Source organism: Polyergus mexicanus, unplaced genomic scaffold (assembly GCF_030449975.1).
Source record: "Polyergus mexicanus isolate NDT 795.1 unplaced genomic scaffold, iyPolMexi1.0 SCAF_4, whole genome shotgun sequence".
NCBI classification, from domain to species: domain Eukaryota; kingdom Metazoa; phylum Arthropoda; class Insecta; order Hymenoptera; family Formicidae; genus Polyergus; species Polyergus mexicanus.
In genome coordinates, this window is record NW_027223324.1 from 7607743 (window position 1) to 7625769 (window position 18027).

At 39.6% G+C, this 18027-nt stretch overlaps 1 protein-coding gene across 3 annotated transcripts; it reads left to right on the forward strand.

Annotated features, from left to right (window-relative positions):
- The first annotated feature begins 815 nt into the window (after positions 1-815).
- On the forward strand, positions 816-18026 carry LOC138932624 (organic cation transporter 1). 3 transcript variants are annotated; one of them, XM_070294645.1, is made up of 9 exons: positions 816-2150; positions 2773-3135; positions 12844-13102; positions 14384-14475; positions 15021-15224; positions 15362-15608; positions 15714-15845; positions 16457-16814; positions 17054-18026. In XM_070294645.1, exons 1-9 carry the CDS (start codon positions 2025-2027, stop codon positions 17322-17324), a joined length of 2052 nt encoding a protein of 683 aa, XP_070150746.1. In that variant the 5' UTR covers positions 816-2024; the 3' UTR covers positions 17325-18026. The 3 variants fall into 3 exon arrangements, with proteins under 3 accessions (XP_070150746.1, XP_070150747.1, XP_070150748.1); XM_070294646.1 differs by having other exon boundaries at positions 16460-16814; XM_070294647.1 differs by lacking the exons at positions 816-2150; positions 2773-3135 and adding an exon at positions 5759-6425 and having other exon boundaries at positions 12848-13102.
- The last annotated feature ends 1 nt before the right edge of the window (position 18027 follows it).

Below are 18027 nucleotides of genomic sequence, written 5' to 3' on the forward strand. Positions count from 1 at the left end.
TAACAGTAAGGAAATTTGTCACATTTTCTCTCGAGGGAAAAAAAAAGGATGAGGGGAAATTCCTTTTGTTATCAACGTCGAGCAATAAATCCCCCGTGCTATCGTTTGATGATATCCAGGATTCATGATTTTTTTTTTTCAGATAGCCACCTCGCGAATCTAACTTGTTTTTTCAGAAACGTTCCCTCGGAGACGAGGCGACGCGGAATTGACCCTCGTGTCAAAATCCGCCGGCTTTATCTCCGTCGTGACGATCGTGCGAGATCGTCGCACGCGGAAGCTAACGACTAGCGAGCATTTACGATAGCGTGCACTATGAAGGAAATTTCGTTTGCAGAAAGAGAGAAAGAGAGAAAGAGAGGGAGAGAAGCGGCGAGGCGGACGAACGTCCGGAGACTGCGGCGACGCGCTTGACCGAGAAGCGACGGCGGCGGTGACTCTCGATCGGTCGAAAGAGGAGGTGGCGAGATCCCGACGAAGATGATGTTCGGTAGGATCAGACGAGAGGAGGTCTTCTCCGGCAATGGCTGATCGTCGCGATGCCCGCGGCGTATAAGCCGCTCTATCGCGCGAACGACGACGACGACGTCATCATCATCATCGTCATCATCAAAGTGTTCGCACAGTAGCCGAATCCGGGATCTACGCGTCCGTGATCGCGTTCGTGACGAGCGAACGAGGAACTTGTACGAAGGATGAAGGGACGGTCCCTCGTAAACGAGGAACCGCTGCGTTGTCGCGAGTGAATCGCGAGCGGTGTCGAGAAGTGTCAGTCGCAGCAGCCAAGCTGCAGCGTGCGCGGCCGAACGCGAGAGTGAGAGAGAGAGAGAGAGAGAGAGAGAGCGGGAGAGTCAAGTGGACGCGCGTCACTTCCGTAAACAATCATGAGCAAGGGTGAGTGAACGTCGACCCGCGTAGTGCCCCGATCGGACGAATCGGATTTTCAGTGGAAGAAGTTTGCGTGATCAGACGAACTATTCAGACTCCGCGAAGCCGCAAAGTTTAATATCCGCGACTTAGATTACCGTGACGATCGTTTGAGATAACGATACTGTGAAGACGCAGTGTGAACAGTTGCCGAATGTTAGACGAGAGGATCGAGATGAAGATTGACTCGATCCAATAGGTCCTCGACACAATAGTGAGGTGACAGTGAAGAGCACGTGGCAAGTGAAAAAGGATCAAACTGCTCCGCGATCAAGCGAGTTTATTACTTTTCCTATTTTTCCTTTCATTTCATCTTTAAATTTTCACGATTAATTTATATCCGCCAAACGAAACGTCAAGGATCGCGCAAACTGATCGACGCACGTGGATCGCGACACTCGGCGCTTTTGACAAGCTCTCGAAGGGGATTCGGTCAGCGTTGGTCAGACAACAAAACGTACTCTCGGTTTACGACATGAGACATGAAATGCAACGCGCTTGTTTCAGCCGAATGGAAATCGGCATCTCGATCCCGATCAACCGCGATTCGCTAGTATTCTTGATATTATCGTGCGCGATCTTGGACCCCTCGTATGAAATAACCGGGTTCGCGTTGTAATTCACATCCGAATCGTGAGAAAGTTGTCGCTTTCGAAAAACAGCCCGATTCGACACGCTCGGGGTAACATCGGATCCAGTGTCTAGACGGCAGAGGGACGGCAGAAGGACGAGGAAACGAAAGAGGAGGACGAGGACGAGAAGGTGGAAGAGAAGGAGGCGGGGGTGGAGGTGACGAGAAGAGAGCAGGCAGCGCCAAGGAGGTGGAAGAACTTCCTCGGCGCGCGGTCGTACGAAAACACGGGCGCGAAACGTGCGTTTGTAATTTGGCGTGGCTGCCTTCGAGGATGAGCGACGGCGGTCATGCCGTGTAATTCGAAGGTCTACCACGCCACCGTCGCATCGTGCACGATCGTCGCCGTCATCGTCATCACCGCCGCCGCCGCCGCCGCCACCACCACCGCCGTCATCGCCGTCGTCGTCGTCGTGGTGAAGCTGAGATTGAGACACGGCAGAGTCGCAGAGACACCGCCGGAAACATGAGCTCGATCGACTTCGACGAGGTGCTGGTACACGTGGGAGAGAAGGGCCGATACCAGAACATCATGTACTACTTGCTGTGCATACCCGCCACCCTGCCGGCCGCCTTCCTGGCGTTCTCGCAAGTAAGCGTGTCACTTCTGTCATGATGCTTCGTTTCAGGAGATTCGAGGGTCGTCGCTGAAATGGGGATTGATACAACGTACAAATAACAGCAAAATGCTGAATGAAATTCAATGTTTAATATATACTTTATATATTAATATTATATTAATTAATACGAATCTATATCTTGCAAAAACGTAAATCGCAAAATTACCATGAATAAGATAATAAATAAATAGATCCGATTGGTAGATTTTTTTGAAGCACGCGATATTAAATTATGCGAACAGATAAAATATACAATAGTTATACAATAGCTATTATGCGTACAGTTTAAAGGCACAGAAATTTCGCGAAAATTTAATATGTATAACTCGATTATTCGCTCTCTTGATAAAATATATATATATAAAAATGAACAAACGATAAATTAATATCGAATATCAGATATTTAAATTCATAAAATATCCAACGAGCGTTTCAAATGTCTCCGCATTCTGAGATGAAAGCTGTTGATAATGAAAATTACATTGTTAAATCGAGGCAGTATATTACGAGGCAGCGATAAGTAGATGCGAACGTAACAAAATATCTACACATCCGAGTAATCAGAGACTTTAGACTCACGTAATTTCGGAACAGGTGTTCGTGAGCGCCTCGCCGGAACACTGGTGCAGGATACCGGAGTTGGAGAATCTGACGGATCTGATGTCGTTGGAGGAGAGAAAGGCGCTCTCGCTGCCCTACACGGTCAAATCCGACGGCAGGAGAATTTACTCCAAGTGTCACATGTACGACGTGAATTACACGGAGATAATCGACTCGTGGCTGCGGTACGCCGACGATCTGCAGAACGCCACCGGCCACACGTTGCCCTCGACCACGTCGTTTCGTCCGTCAACGAGCCGATCGCCGCCGGTCAGCAGTCCCGACTGGCCGACTACCAAGTGCCGATACGGGTGGAACTACGACACCAGGGACTATGATAGCACCCTTGTGACCGAGGTAAACTCGACTTTCTCTCTTTCACCGATAGAGAGAGAGAGAGAGAGAGAGAGAGAGAGAGAGAGAGAGAGACTTCATGTAGCTCGTTCATCGAGGCGACTGTTTCCGTCGTAACGAGGCACTTGAGACACTCGTGTCTGGTACTGATTGCGTGTGGGCAATGGCAGTTTCTTGCGAATTGTTTGGATGGCTTTAAAGTAAGAGAGAATCCGAGCGTCGATTTTTAATTTCAACTCTTCGATGAAGGACAAATAATTGCTTTTTACTATCGATAACCGCGCGTAAAAAAACAATTTAATATACGAAAGAGTATACAGAGCGTATACATTCTGCGCTCCTTGCTCTTACCGGCATGTCTAATTCGCTAACGATAATGTTGTAATTGTTATGTATCGTTACACAAGTGTAATATATGTGGCAAAAAAATTTAAATCGTTGCGGATAATTTTGATTTTACGGGCCGAGTGGTCGCTTAATACATATATATATATATACAGGGTGTCCCATTTTAAAGGACCCACTCAAATATCTCAGAAACACTGCGTTAAATCGAAAAATGTTTCAAACAAAAGTTGTGTGGCTTCAAGGGGGCCATAAGATGGTGGCAATGATTTGACCTTGGAAAATCATTTGAAGGTCATGTGAAGGTCAACTTTAAAATCTTAAATGGAAACCCCCATTTTTTATTTAGTATTCTTGTAGCTGACATCGAGAGCTTTCCAAAACACTATAATAAATTATTTTTTCATTAAGTACTTTTTGAGTTATTTTATATTTTAATCTGACATATTTTGATATAAAAAATAAAATATTTCGTAAAATATTCAGTTTTCGATCATTTTACCGTAATACTTCAATGTACAGAATAATAAGACAAATTAATTAGTGCCAAAAAAAACAAATAATTGTTTAAAAAAATACATTGTAAATAATTTTCTTAAAAACAATTTTTTTTTATATACTAATTGATTTGTCTCATTATTCTATACATAGAAGTATTACGGTAAGATTATCAAAAACTAAATATTTTACGAGATATTTAATTTTTTATATCAAAATATGTCAGATTAAAATATAAAATAACTAAAAAAGTACTTAATAAAAAAATAGTTTATTATAGTGTTTTGGAAAGCTCTCGATGTCAGCTACAAGTATACTAAATAAAAAATAGGGGTTTCCATTTAAGATTTTAAAGTTGACCTTCACATGACCTTCAAATGATTTTCCAAGGTCAAATCATTGGCACCATCTTATGGCCCTCTTGAAGCCACACAACTTTTGTTTGAAACATTTTTCGATTTAACGCAGTGTTTCTGAGATATTTGAGTGGGTCCTTTAAAATGGGACACCCTGTATGTATCTTTTTAAGTACAAAGTACATGTTATAAAAAAAAACGATACGTAACAATGGCGACTATAATGGTGAAAAAATTACAAAAGACCGATCTACTCGTTTTCATCGCCCGTGAAACGGAAATAAACTCGCATTAATTTATTTCTTCTTTCTGGACGACAAATTAAATTTATAATTGATGATAAAAATCTCTTATTATATGTTTGAAAGAGTAAAATCAGACGTTTCTTTTGTTGCAAATTCGCGAAAAGAAGAAGAGGCGATTTTCACGCGCGAGTGAATAACTTGGACGTGTTCATAGCGCGAAACATAGCCATGACGATTCGCTTAATATTCCTACAACGGCCTTAATCGTCGCCGGCAAATTTCTTCTTTGTCTAGCATCGGATTTCACCCACGTCGCCTTGGCCTTTGACTTGATAGCGTTGCCCCAGTGACGGTTGTGCATCGCGCCGAGCTTCTGCGGTCCCGTTCGCGGAACGAAATTACGTACCTCCGTGACGAGATCTCTCGTCTTTCCGTGAAGTATTTGCCGACGATGATGAGAACGATTGGCGCGAACGGATTAAATGATGGAGCGCGGATTACGCACGATTAGGTCTGATTAAGCGCGATATCGTGAAACCAAATCTTGAGAGACGTGACGTTCCCGCGTTTATTATCTCACCGTGTTTTCCATAGCTGTCGTAAAAAGAAAGTGTTCATCCTTGGAGGATTATATTCGATTAAAAATGTATCGAAGGGAATTTGGTGACTGTTAGTATTAGGTGTACAACTTTGCTTCCGCCGCTTTTTTCCGAAATTCGAGGCTTTATTATAAAAAACTGGTTAGGCGTTTTGAAATTGCTTGTTGAGTCACTCCCAATGATCGTGCCAATTCTTTTTGACTTTGACTCGAGTCTTCGTTAAGTAATGCCTCCAATTCTGCATCTTCGAAAACCTTCTCTCTTCCACCGCTATGCCGATCTTCGACGTGAAAATCACCGTTCTTGAAGCGTTGAAACCACTCACGACACGTTCTTTCACTAATAGCGGCTTCACCATAAGTATTTGAGAGCATTCGATGAGCCTCAGCCGCAGATTTCTTCATATTGAAGCAGAAAATTAAAACCTCCCGCAAATGACGAGAATTTGGCTCGTAAACTGACATTTTCAATCGAGAATAACTTTATGACGCGGACACAAATCGACTAATGTTTCTATGGGGTTATGTTGACAGATGCCCAAATTTATCGCATGACGTCTATGATCTATTTATTTCGACCACTACTTACCGCTAAGGCCATCTATAGGAAAACGGCGGAAGCAAAGTTGTACACCTAATATTATTCAGAATTAAAACAATTTTTTTTATATTGATAGAGAACGAGATTAAAGAGGGAGATCGGTCTTATTGATACCGGAAATTATTGACGAACAGCGTGTTTACGAGTAAACTACGTAAAGCAATTTTTCCAACAGACGTGCGTAAAATTGACGTAACTACAAGCGGTCGTATTCAGAACGATTCGTCACATCCTCTATCTATAACGAGCATCATTCGTCTCGGTTGCGTGAAATCTTCGTCGACGCTCGTAAACATTTTCATTATGAGGATCACGTTTCCGCTATGAAATACGCAAATGCGAGAACAATATTTGAAAAAATGCAAAATGTCCGTTTCTACAAATGTTTTGCCAAAATAGTGTTTTTTCACGGAGTGTGATTTATTTTATTTCTGATTGTGTCGTCTCGTTTTACGTTATATTTATAATTTCGTATTTTGCTTTCGTTGCAAAACGCGTCTTGCAGAAGGCAACTCCGTGTTTAATCCGTATCAAGTCAACACCGCGTATAGCGTTTCCAAAAGAAGTCATTTTCCGTCGTGCATTTGAATATCGAAGAAAACAGCCGAGCCTGGGACTGGATAAACCTCGCTGTCACGTGGCAGTGAGTCGTAAGTGTTCATTAAGACATTATTAAATTGCCACAATTAGACAACGCAACGTGAACTGTTGACGTAACGGGGATCGCAATGCACGGGGTCGAAAATCTAGGCGTATTTTTTCTCCTTCCTCTTTTCTTTTATACAATTCTATTGATTTTTACTAAACCGATTTTCGATCGTAATTTCGTAGCGGATTTTGTATGAGATAATTATTGACTGACGATGAATCTGAATATTGATTATGTTGTTTTTTTTTGTTTTTGTTTTTTTTTAAAGAGCAAATACGTTTGTACACCTCTCGAAATTGTATGACCTGTCTGTATTTATTTTGCCTATCTAGTTACGGATATTAATATCTGCGAATGCGCTCGTTTATATGATGCCGCTTATGATAAATCAGAGAATTATTACATAATTTTCTCTTCGCGTATTCCTCAGAATCTGATAAGCGCGACGTTAAGCCTATCAGTGCATCGCGTTTACGTTTATTTTATTGTATTTGCTCGTTCTATCCGATGTTTACGCGCCCGGTTGTCGTTTTTATTCAGCAGAATCACATGAATTACAACCACTGCATTTCCGCCCGTACTTTTAATTAATCATCCGCAAAATTTATTTAACCGACATGAGATACAACAGCCAAATTTATCTCGCTTTTGCAGAGAGATTTAATTTAATGCGATAAACGCGCGGGAAATAAATTTTGTCCGTTTATAAATGCGTCTCATGCGAGATACTACACCATTACTGGAATCGAAAAATATATCGTTGCTTTTTCGGATAAAAAGAGAGAATTATTATATAACAAATCGTCACATAAATTAATTACTATAAATGAAATAAATAAAAAAAAAAATTTGCTTATTCTAAATAAAAGAAAAACAACTATGTGCGATAATATGAATGATTTACGAGCGAATTTCTCGAAATCACGAGAAGAGTGACGTCTCGCGTTTAACGCGCCGGAATTCTAAGATTCCGCCAAAGGGATTCAGCGAGAATTCAGCAACGAGAATCATCAACAGGTGATGACAAGGTTGATGAGCGACCGAGTGACTGGCCGATAGGTTGCAACTCTGGTGGCGTCAGCAATTACCGACCAATTTACCTACCCCCGCATCCGGTCATGTGATATGTCACATCAAACGCCTCGCACAAACTGCTACCTCTCTTCATATAGAGGGTATATGTTCCTACGTACTTGATCGCTACCGGATTCAACGCGACAAGCTTCCGTTTTTTTTTCCCCCTTCTCTTTCTCTTCCTCCATCTCTTTCTTCCGCATTTTCACGTGTCACTTTTTTCGCTCCCGCATCTTTTATGTACTTCTTTTTATTGGATATTTAACGAGATATAATATAAAGATAATTGTTTGATATTGATAAGTACGCATCGATGTGTAATGTATGCGCGTGTATCGTTTTTAAAGTGTCATTTGTATTGAAATCTTTCAATTATTTTACTCTCGTGAGCGTTTATTTAATTAGCACCGCACATAATTCGTTTGGTTAGGATGAGACGAAATTATTATTTTGAAACGCTTATGCAATCTGGGAAAATATTTTTTTTTTCGGATATGTTTGCGTGGTGGAGAGAACGAGAGGCCAGCGTGAATAAAAAATAAGCGCGTGGGCATTCGCGCCTGTATCCTTCGCTTCCGATCCGATGATTTATTGTGCTCGATTTAGGAGCTTCGCTTTAATGACACTACGCCGCACGAGACCGCGGTACAGGTCATTGTCTTTTCCGCGTCGACATGTGACAAGCGGCCAAGACGAATATACCACATATCCGCCACTTCCTCTCTCCCCCTGCCCGGATTTAATTTATAGGATGCCGTGATAATTTATATCCATATTCCGTAACTTATATATGTGTAATTTACATCGGTAACCTCGGTATACATTTATAACGCTATGATAATTATAGTTAAATAAATTTAGCTTTCAAAAAAAATATACTAATATCATATTTTCGATAATTTAATTATTACAGATGAATAGCTTCGATTATATATGAATTAGCTTCAATTATAGCATTATTTACCGCACACACACACACACACAGTTATTCTCTTATAAATTGATAAAAAAGCAGTTTTTGCTGACTTGTCACTTGCATCCGGTAACAGAACAAATACATTTCATAAAATCCTTTCTTGCTTGTTCTATTTCAGTTTCTCAGGATACCGTCATTCTAAATCACTCACGCGGACCAGCGAACAACTTAATGAATTACGAATATGCATGGGGACACGTGAGAATGCTTGAAAATCGCTAACTTTAGATTGATGTTTAATCTAAGAAAAAAAAAATCCGATATTGATTAACAAAAATATACACAGCCAAAGTAGTTTACGAGACTCTTCATCTTGAATCGATAACAGAATAATTTAATCTATAGAAAATGCGACTAAAAACGTCCGTTGCACAATAGAATTGCTAAATTATTTATACTTCCTAACAAATCAATCATGCATCTTTTCTAAAAGTTTTCAATGTATACTTTTCGATAAAGTAATTTAATTCATTTACGAAAGGCGTGATTATTTCGTGACGAAACAAGCATCATAGTAAATTGATTAAAAGGGTAAAATGATAAATGATAAAAGAGGAATAAAATAGTCAAGCGAACGAGTGCGACATAGCACCATAGCAGTAGAAAGCAATGACAATAAAAAACGGAAAATGAAAGGACAGGTTTGCCTCTCGATGTGCGTCACGGCTCGTATTTAGGCGGTTCTCGTATTTTCATTTTTTTTATAAATAAAGCGGTTGCAATCTTAATTGAGTATAAGTATAGTATGGCGAACAGAAACTTTTGTCGTGCCGTGTTTCGAAGTTAAGTGTATGTAGATAAATGTATCACAGACTTTGTCCTCAATTACTATCGACTAATTATCACACAATATTTCCGCAAAATTTGACGCGAAGTTTTGATATTGATCGTATCGTTTCTTTGCATCTCCTCTCCTGTGATCCATATATTTCGCAGCTAATTAAATATAATAATAATGTATAATCTTTATTTAACTTCAGCTTAACGCCAAGAAGTGGACTTGGTTTACACAATACCTATAACTCACATATCTTTCTCATTCTCTCATACATACCCTTATAACTACCTTATATTCCTATTTTTCTTATAACCTTCTCCTTCTCCTTCCAAATTTTCCTTAATAACCTTCCTTTCGCATCATCTAACACATTGTTCCACAATTTTTCCTCTACTTCATTCTCATCCTTACCTATTTCTATAAACCAACTTTTAGTTACATCACAATCTTTAAAATAATGACTTGTACAATCCTCGCCTATACCGCAAAATACACAGGCATACGCTTCCTCCCCTAACCAATATTTATTTCTATCCTCCATCTTTCCGCACCTTAACCTTAATAAAGCCCTTACGCTGTCGCCTAAATTTCTTATATCCACATTTCCTTCCCTTAAATACACTGGCCCTTCCAACCTTATTTCCAAATCCTTGTATTTCTTATTATATCTAGCTTCCCTAATTTTATTATCCTCTAATTGTCTCTGCACTTCCCTGTCCCTATTTCTCAACTCCTCTCTAATATCAATTCCTTCCTCTCTTAAAATTTCTAATGCTTCGATACCCCACCCATTTCTATTATAATATTTTTCTCTCCCCCTACTATACATATCCCCCCCTCTATTTACTTCTTTTTCCATCCAACACTTTTTTACCCATCTACTTTCTTCCATACCTCTTATCTTTTCCTCATATCTCCAAGACCTTATACCCCACTCTATCCTTAATTTGTTTAAACCTAATTCTCTCGACATTAAATACCTTGGCGTACAGCATTATAACCTGAATAATCATCTTACGTAATCTAACATCACTCTTTCTAATTCCTTCTTTTCCTCCCAGTCCCATATTTCCACTCCGTAAAACATTACACTCTGCACCAGATACCTAAATAACCCCCACCTTCTTGTAAAATCATCTCTACAAATCCTTTCCCCCAAACCCCATGTTTTATTGGCTGCCAACCTTCCTTTGTTATACAAATCCTTTATGTGTTCTTTATAATTTCCATTACTATTAAACACAAAACCTAAATTACTTGAAAATCTTTACCTCCTCAGCTAATTAAATTTATCTAATTATAAATATCATGCCGACATATATCATCGATCCTATCGACGTAGAATTCAATATCGATGTGTCGAATCTGTGCAACAAGTCGCGTAAAGAAAGGCGATAACAAACGGTATCGCGGCCATATCAATATATCGCGCGATTTCAAAGTGTGTCAGGGTGACAAAGTACATACGTATTATTAATGTCCTTATGGACGGCGCGCACTGCCCTTGACAATAACTCGGTAGCATCATCAGCGGGTGCACTTCTGTCTTTCCGCGCAATTTATCTTTTGCGCGTTTCGCGCAGACCTCGAAAGTCCGTAAGTGGCAATTTGCTTAAATCAAACTTTGTGTCAAAGCTATTAGCGTGTACAGGTAGATTTTGTTTGTTGAAGCTAATAGGCACTCAATCGAGAGATTTTGTTTGTTCAGCTGTCGTATGTGGGTTGCTCTTGCTAATAATGTTAATTACATCTTTTTGATGTATGTCGAGAATGCAGGATGCAACCGCATCCACGTTATTTCTTAGCGAAAGAGAATTTTTAACAAAATCTTTGCGCACGATTTCCTTATTTTCTTCAAAACTATTATTTCGCGATTGCACAAATGCTAAATCATTTTAAGCTATTGTAAAGTCAAGACGATATTCTTGCTTATAAAATAGATTGAGTATAATAAGCATTTATCAAAAGCATTTGATTGGAATTTAATTGTCTTTTAAATACAAATATATATATATATATATATATATATGAAAAAATATTTTTTTATCCATATTAAAAATTAATTTAAACTTAATCTGCGCAAGTAATTCTTATGCAATTATATAGTTTCTTTCAACAACATTGGAAAAAATATAAGCGTAGTAGAAACTATAATTTTCTAAAATGACATACGCGCAATTTTTTAATTAGTGTGTCATATGAAAAATGTAGTGTACAAAGTGTAAGCATCTGTCGTCATCGTTTGCATTAACAAACATACGCTCATTGAGATGATCGCGTCGATTTTGCCGCGCGAGAGAAAGAGAGACGGGGATTTTAAAGGGCGCGGGGAAAGGGGGACCGTGTTCCTCCTGTCAAACGAGGGTGATGGACACTTCTCACTGTGGGAAGCTTACCAATACACCTTGGCGTCCTTCGGACGAACACGCGCGTCCGCATGCGAGCTTGCAATTTACATACAGACTCTCTCGTACACGTACACGTAAGCGTGCTCTCCCCCACTCGCGATAAACACTCGCGCGTTTACGCCGGTAGCCTTCCGCAATGAGTGAACGCAACGAGATGAAACGCCTCCACCATCGCGCTGTGCCGGTCCAGCGCAGCATCTCCCACTTTCTAGCTTCCAGCCACTGCTCCATTCCTCGAAGCGCGCACGCGGGTGCGTGTGTCACCGATGCTGGACCGACGAGCAAATGACGATCAACCGAATGACGCGTGTATTCACACGCGTGCGAGCACGCACTCCGGTTCGTCGCTAATGTTGGCGCATAGCGCGCCGCATATATGCTATTGTGCGGGTGTATGTGCATAGAGCGCTTTATGACGTTCATCGTCAATGTCAGCGAGTGTTCGCGAATGAATTTGTAATCAATCTATGCAGAATTTTTAAATTTAATTTTGAACTTTTATAAAATTTTGAAAATATGCTTTTCAAATTCATGTATCGAATTCTAAAACGCAAGGTATGTTTGTATATCGGAAGCTTAGATTATCATTCTAATAGACAGCCAATATATGTTACATGTTGAATTTTTATATTTAGAGAATAATGCGAGTTCTCTAATTTAATTTGAAGTTCATTCCGTGAACTTTAACGTATTCTAATGTTACAACATCTTGTATTCTTATACCATGATGCAAATCTTACGAAATACATGTCGATCATAATTTTTGTAAAATCTCAAAATCACATTTATCGAAGACAGTCTACAATTATATATATTATGTGTATGTTTATATGAGAAGAACGATGACAATTTGATCAGAGCAATGACTTCCTCGGACATTCCGCGATATCGATTTATCTCCTCGAGTCGTCATACAGTCATTATTCGTAATCACATTGGTTGGGTGAGAATTTTCTTGATTGCACAGTGATCTTATTTCAGTTCTCATGCTCGACTGTTTGGCATTTCTCGATTAGATAAGCGAAATGCAAAAAACTTTGAAACGCTTCGATTAATTAAAACATACATGTTTTTAATAGCATTTGTTTTTTTATTTTTATTATGACTTAAACCATGACTTATTTTCGCCAATATGCAAATTCGTGTCGGCGAAGTAGTTTAATGGCGTTCTATATCCACATAGCTAGACCTGGTATGTGACAACAGTTGGTGGCCTTCCACGTCGACGACTTTCTTCTACGTTGGCAGTCTTTTCGGCAACGTTGTGTTCGGTTGGATCGCCGACAAATGGGGCAGAAGAACGGCCTTCTTCGCCATCCTGTTCCTCGAGGTGATATTCTCCATCGCCACGAGCTTCAGTCCGAATTACGTGATCTACACCGCGCTGAGGACTGTGAATGGTCTCTTTTTTCCTGCCATTTATCAGATACCTTTTATACTTGGTAAGTTGACCACGCATAATTTACAAGCTATTTAATCATCAAATTTCAAGCAAAAATATACATGACAATACATATACTGCAACACAATCTTTAATTTGCGACAAAATTTGAGATAAACTTGTAGAGAAATTTTATCTCTTAATTTTATACTTTATGTAATACAGAAAACACACAAAGAAATAAAATACACATACATATAAAATGCATGCATAAAGTCATCAATAGATTTATATTGGGTGATTGCATAAGTTCGTGCCCGATTTAAATATAAACTTCAATAGATTATATTTTAGAGATAACACTTTTATTAATCAATTATATAGTCTCCATTCTTTTCTACAATGGTTTTCCAACCATCTATAAGCTTGTCGATTCCATTTTTGAAGAAAGAACTTGGTTTTTCTTGAAAAAAGTTTGTAAGGTGGTTTTCGACAGCTTCCTCGGAATTGAGATTCTTGCCATTTAAACTATTCTGCAAAGACCGGAACAGATAAAAATCTAAAGGCGCAATATCTGGAGAATATAGCGGGTGCTGCAGAATTTCCCATTGCGACTCCTGCAGTTTTCCTGCAGCTTATTCCTTTCAGTCAGGAGATGCGGCACCCACGTATCAAGCTTGGAAATGTATCCAAGCTTTTTTAAATGACGAAAAGCGGTTGAATTATCGATGTTCAGCCTCTCAGCAATATCCTCAGTTATAATCCTTGGGTTTCTTTCCACTAAGGCATGCACAATGTCATCATCAATGCCAGAAGGCCGTCCAGAGCGGGGTTGATCCTCCATGTTGAAATCACCATTTCGAAATCTGCCAAACCACTTTTTGACTGTCCGGAGAGCAGGAGCGCGGTCCAAATAAACGCTTTGAATATTTTTTTGTGCAATCCCAACACTCACGCCTTTCCGAAATTCATATAGCATTACATGCCGCAAATGCACCTTTCGTTCTCCATTTTTAATGATTTCTCTTATGCATAAATGGACTTATCTGAACAATGTCTGACGCTAAATTGACATAAGACAACGTCATCTATTCGGTGTAAGCAACAATTACCACACGAAAACAATAGAACTCCGCCATGCAGTAACTTAATGCCATCTATGAAAATCGGGCACGAACTTATGCAATCATCCAATATCTTGAATCTTTTTTTTTTTAACGAATTCAAGATTGCTTAAAAGCAAGCTTAAAAACAGAAAGAGAAGAGAGAATCAGAGAGATTACAATGTCTTTCTTCTTGTAAATAGAAGATCGACAAAATGACACTTGTAATTTTGTTGCAGCTCTCGAGCTGATGGGACCAAGATACCGAACATTTGCCGGGATGGTAATTTGTATGTTCTTCGCTACGGCAATGTCTCTTCTAGCATTGCTGGTAAGTATTCTCCTTTATAAAATGTGAAGGAGCAAAATACAGTCTACAACAATGTTTCGTGGCAAAAATCTTGACGTCGGGACACTCGCATGATCGCGCGAGGCGACATCTCGTGCACAATAAACTTAATACGAGGGTGCAACGCGTATCATTTTGCAAGCGATTTATCAGCGTGTATCATATGATACGAGCGTATGCAAATGCGAGTGATTCGCCGCATGCAAATAGAAACATTCCGATGTCCCTGAAGCGACGCGCGCGAGAGAGATAAATAAATTCGAATAATTCGTTTTTATGCCAAATTGCCTTCTTAATTCGAAATTTAGCAGAAGTTAATGTATTATTATGTTTTATCGCAAATTAAATTTATTATACAATATATATATATATATTAAAATTAAATTATAAGAGAGAAAAAAAAATTGTGCATTAAGGAAATATACGTGATGAAATTCGAAAATATGGCCAAAAAAGATACAAAAGATTATTATTTATTTTCCGTCTTCATTCGCTGGTATATGCTTTTATTTTTTTCTTTTCGTCAGGGTTATTTGTTAAGGCATTGGTACACCTTATCGTTAGCCACATCGGTGCCTTTCATTCTTCTCTTCAGTTACTACTGGATCATCCCCGAGTCGCCGCGGTGGCTTCTCAGTAAAAACAGAATAGACGAGGCGGAAGTAATCGTCCAGCATATGGCAAAGGTCAATGGCAAAACAGTGCCTACGAATTTTCTTAGAAAAATGGAGGTAATCTCGTTTGATATTTAATTATCATAATATATACATATCTCTCTACGTTTTCATAACGTATATAAAAAATATATTTTTCATTCTTCCATTATAATCGAGAGAGTTATATGATATTTAGCGATCATTATTTGTAGGTAGAAATATTAAAGAGACAGGGAATATCGTGTAACGGTAAGAACTCTGACGGCAGCATCGACGTGGAGGGCGAGAACAGATCGCCGCCGTCGTCCGCGACACCCATGGATCTGATTACGAATCCGAACATTAGAAAGAAGTTCTTCATTCTCGCTTTCGATTGGGTGGCGAACGCGGTAGTGTACAACGGACTGTCTTACAACACGACCAATCTAGGTGTCTCCGATTATCTGGCTTTTTTTATCGGTAAACGCTCCTTGTTCTTCTCTCTCGCTTTTATCTCGATTATCATAAATTTCATGATTTCATATCATCCAAAATTTATGAGATTCTTTTGCTTATTTTCCGTAGGAGGTATCGTAGAGATTCCATCGTACTTCATTACGTGGTACGCGATGGACAGATTGGGCAGACGATGGGTATTATGCGTGACCATGATGCTGGGTGGGCTCGCTTGCGTGTCGTGTATGTTCGTGCCCGAAGGTATTACTTTGTCGATTCATCTCTTACTTTGATTGAGATCTTATTCAATAAACAAAAATGTAATTTTCTTGAAATTTTTTTTTTTTTTTTTTTTTTTTTTTTTTATATTTATACACCCTTAATTATATTCATTTTATCACATCATAAAATATTTTTAAAAAGCGAAAAATGAATGATGACACATAAATGTATAATGCGTGATGCTATTATATACGCGCGTTGCTCATCTCCATATTATTTGATTATCTTCGCGGAATTGAATAAAAATATTAAGCCGAATCGCGTACTTCTGCGTCACGGCGGCCTCAAACGTCATTAGCTTATTGAATTCGTCATGATATTGTCACACTCACACATGTTCGGTATGAGCGGGAATTACCGTCGCGCCGACGTCACAACGTTTACGAGTAAACGTTCGACCTGCTTATAAATTAGTTATTATTCTGCATGCATAACTTCTCTTATTAATATATAGAAGTCAACGAAATGTAAGTTTTAAATTCCCCTCTTAAAAGGAGAGTCGATGAATTTAAGGAAATGAAATATGCCGCTCTATAATCGAGAGATTCAGGGAATATACAACTTATATACACAATCGGCCCTTGTCGCAGCAGACGCGGTCTGGGTGACCGTAAGCCTGGCGATGATCGGGAAATTCGGCATCGCTGCGTCCTTCGCCGTCTTCTACGTCTTCGTCGGTGAGCTACTGCCGACTGTGCTAAGGTCTCAGGCGATGGGCATAGCTTCTTTCATAGCCGGCATCGGCCTTCTCACCTTTCCCTACATCGTTCATTTGGCGGTATACTCGAGAGTCTTACCCCTGATCGTGATGGGTTCGCTGAGCGTTGCCGGCGCCCTCACTTCCGTATTCCTGCCGGAGACGCTCAACATCCACCTGCCGCAGACGATCGAGGAGGGTGAGCAGTTCGGGGCTGATTTCAAGTTGTGGTCCTGCCCGACGATACCAAAGTTAGTAATCTCGATGATGAAAATTTGACGGAAAAAAAAACCACTCCAGATTTTTTTTTTTTTTTTTTTTTTTTTCAGAGAAAAAATTTTTACGGAACAATTTCTGCATAATTAAAATTATATATATTTTTTTTATTTTATCAAATAATACGATAAACATTATTATGACTAATTTTTTTCTATTAATGATCTCTCTCGTGTTTATTAATTAATTAACCAAGCTGATGTTGGCGCTTCAGAAAAGGCTCAGGCAAATCCGAGTCCGTGCCGTTGAGGTATCTGGTGAACGGTGGACCGGGTAGTCGCTCGTCTACCTCGAAGATTGCGGCGCAGGAAGTCGCGACTACATCGGAGAGCGAGAAGCCAGCTACCCTGCTTCCCTCAAAAGAAGAAGAGGCGAGGAACTTAAGCGTATCCAAGGGAGAGGAGCTGACGAACATCGAGACGGTTGTCGGATCGAAAACGTCTAGCGTGATAGTGGAAGTGAACGTGTGCCGGAAGTCGCAATGAACCGAGAGAAAGAGAGAGAGAGAGAGAGAGAGAGAGAGAGAAACAATCTTATAAATTGATTCTCTTTACAAACATTGTGTTATATAATTATCGGTATAGACACACGCACATTGTATTTATTTTTCCATTTATTATAATGTACTTCCTTTGTAAAACCTGCCTGAGTTTGTCGACAACACTGGCACGGCTCGATTTTTGTCTCTTTTTCTGTGTTGCAAGAGAGTGTACTGTCGTCGCGATGTGTGTGCGTGATTGATATGCGTGTGGATTGAGGATCAACGCCGTGAGAACTTTAGAAAGTAACACCTATACTTTTTTATGTTTTTGATTAGACGTGGATTTTGCATTTTGTCCTTACGTTTATTGAACAAGAGAGTCTTGTTGTGATTTCAATTAGCTTAAATAAAATATCTTAATATCTATATCGATGCGGGGCATTTTGACGAGATCGTCTGAGAAAAACCTTGCCAATCTGTGCATGATTCACATTTTACAAGCATTATAGCTCAAATGCTGAAATAAAACATATTTACGTCGTCGGTTTGCGATGTTGTGATAAGTAGAAAGCTACACGGGTAGCCAGACAGTCGCCAAGGAGAATCTAGCAGTCGCCTGTTTCTGTTTAAATGACATCTTGGGCAAGTCCGTAATATCCTCGCTCCTCATCTTTGAATTTTTCGAGGATCTTCTATCGCGATCATTA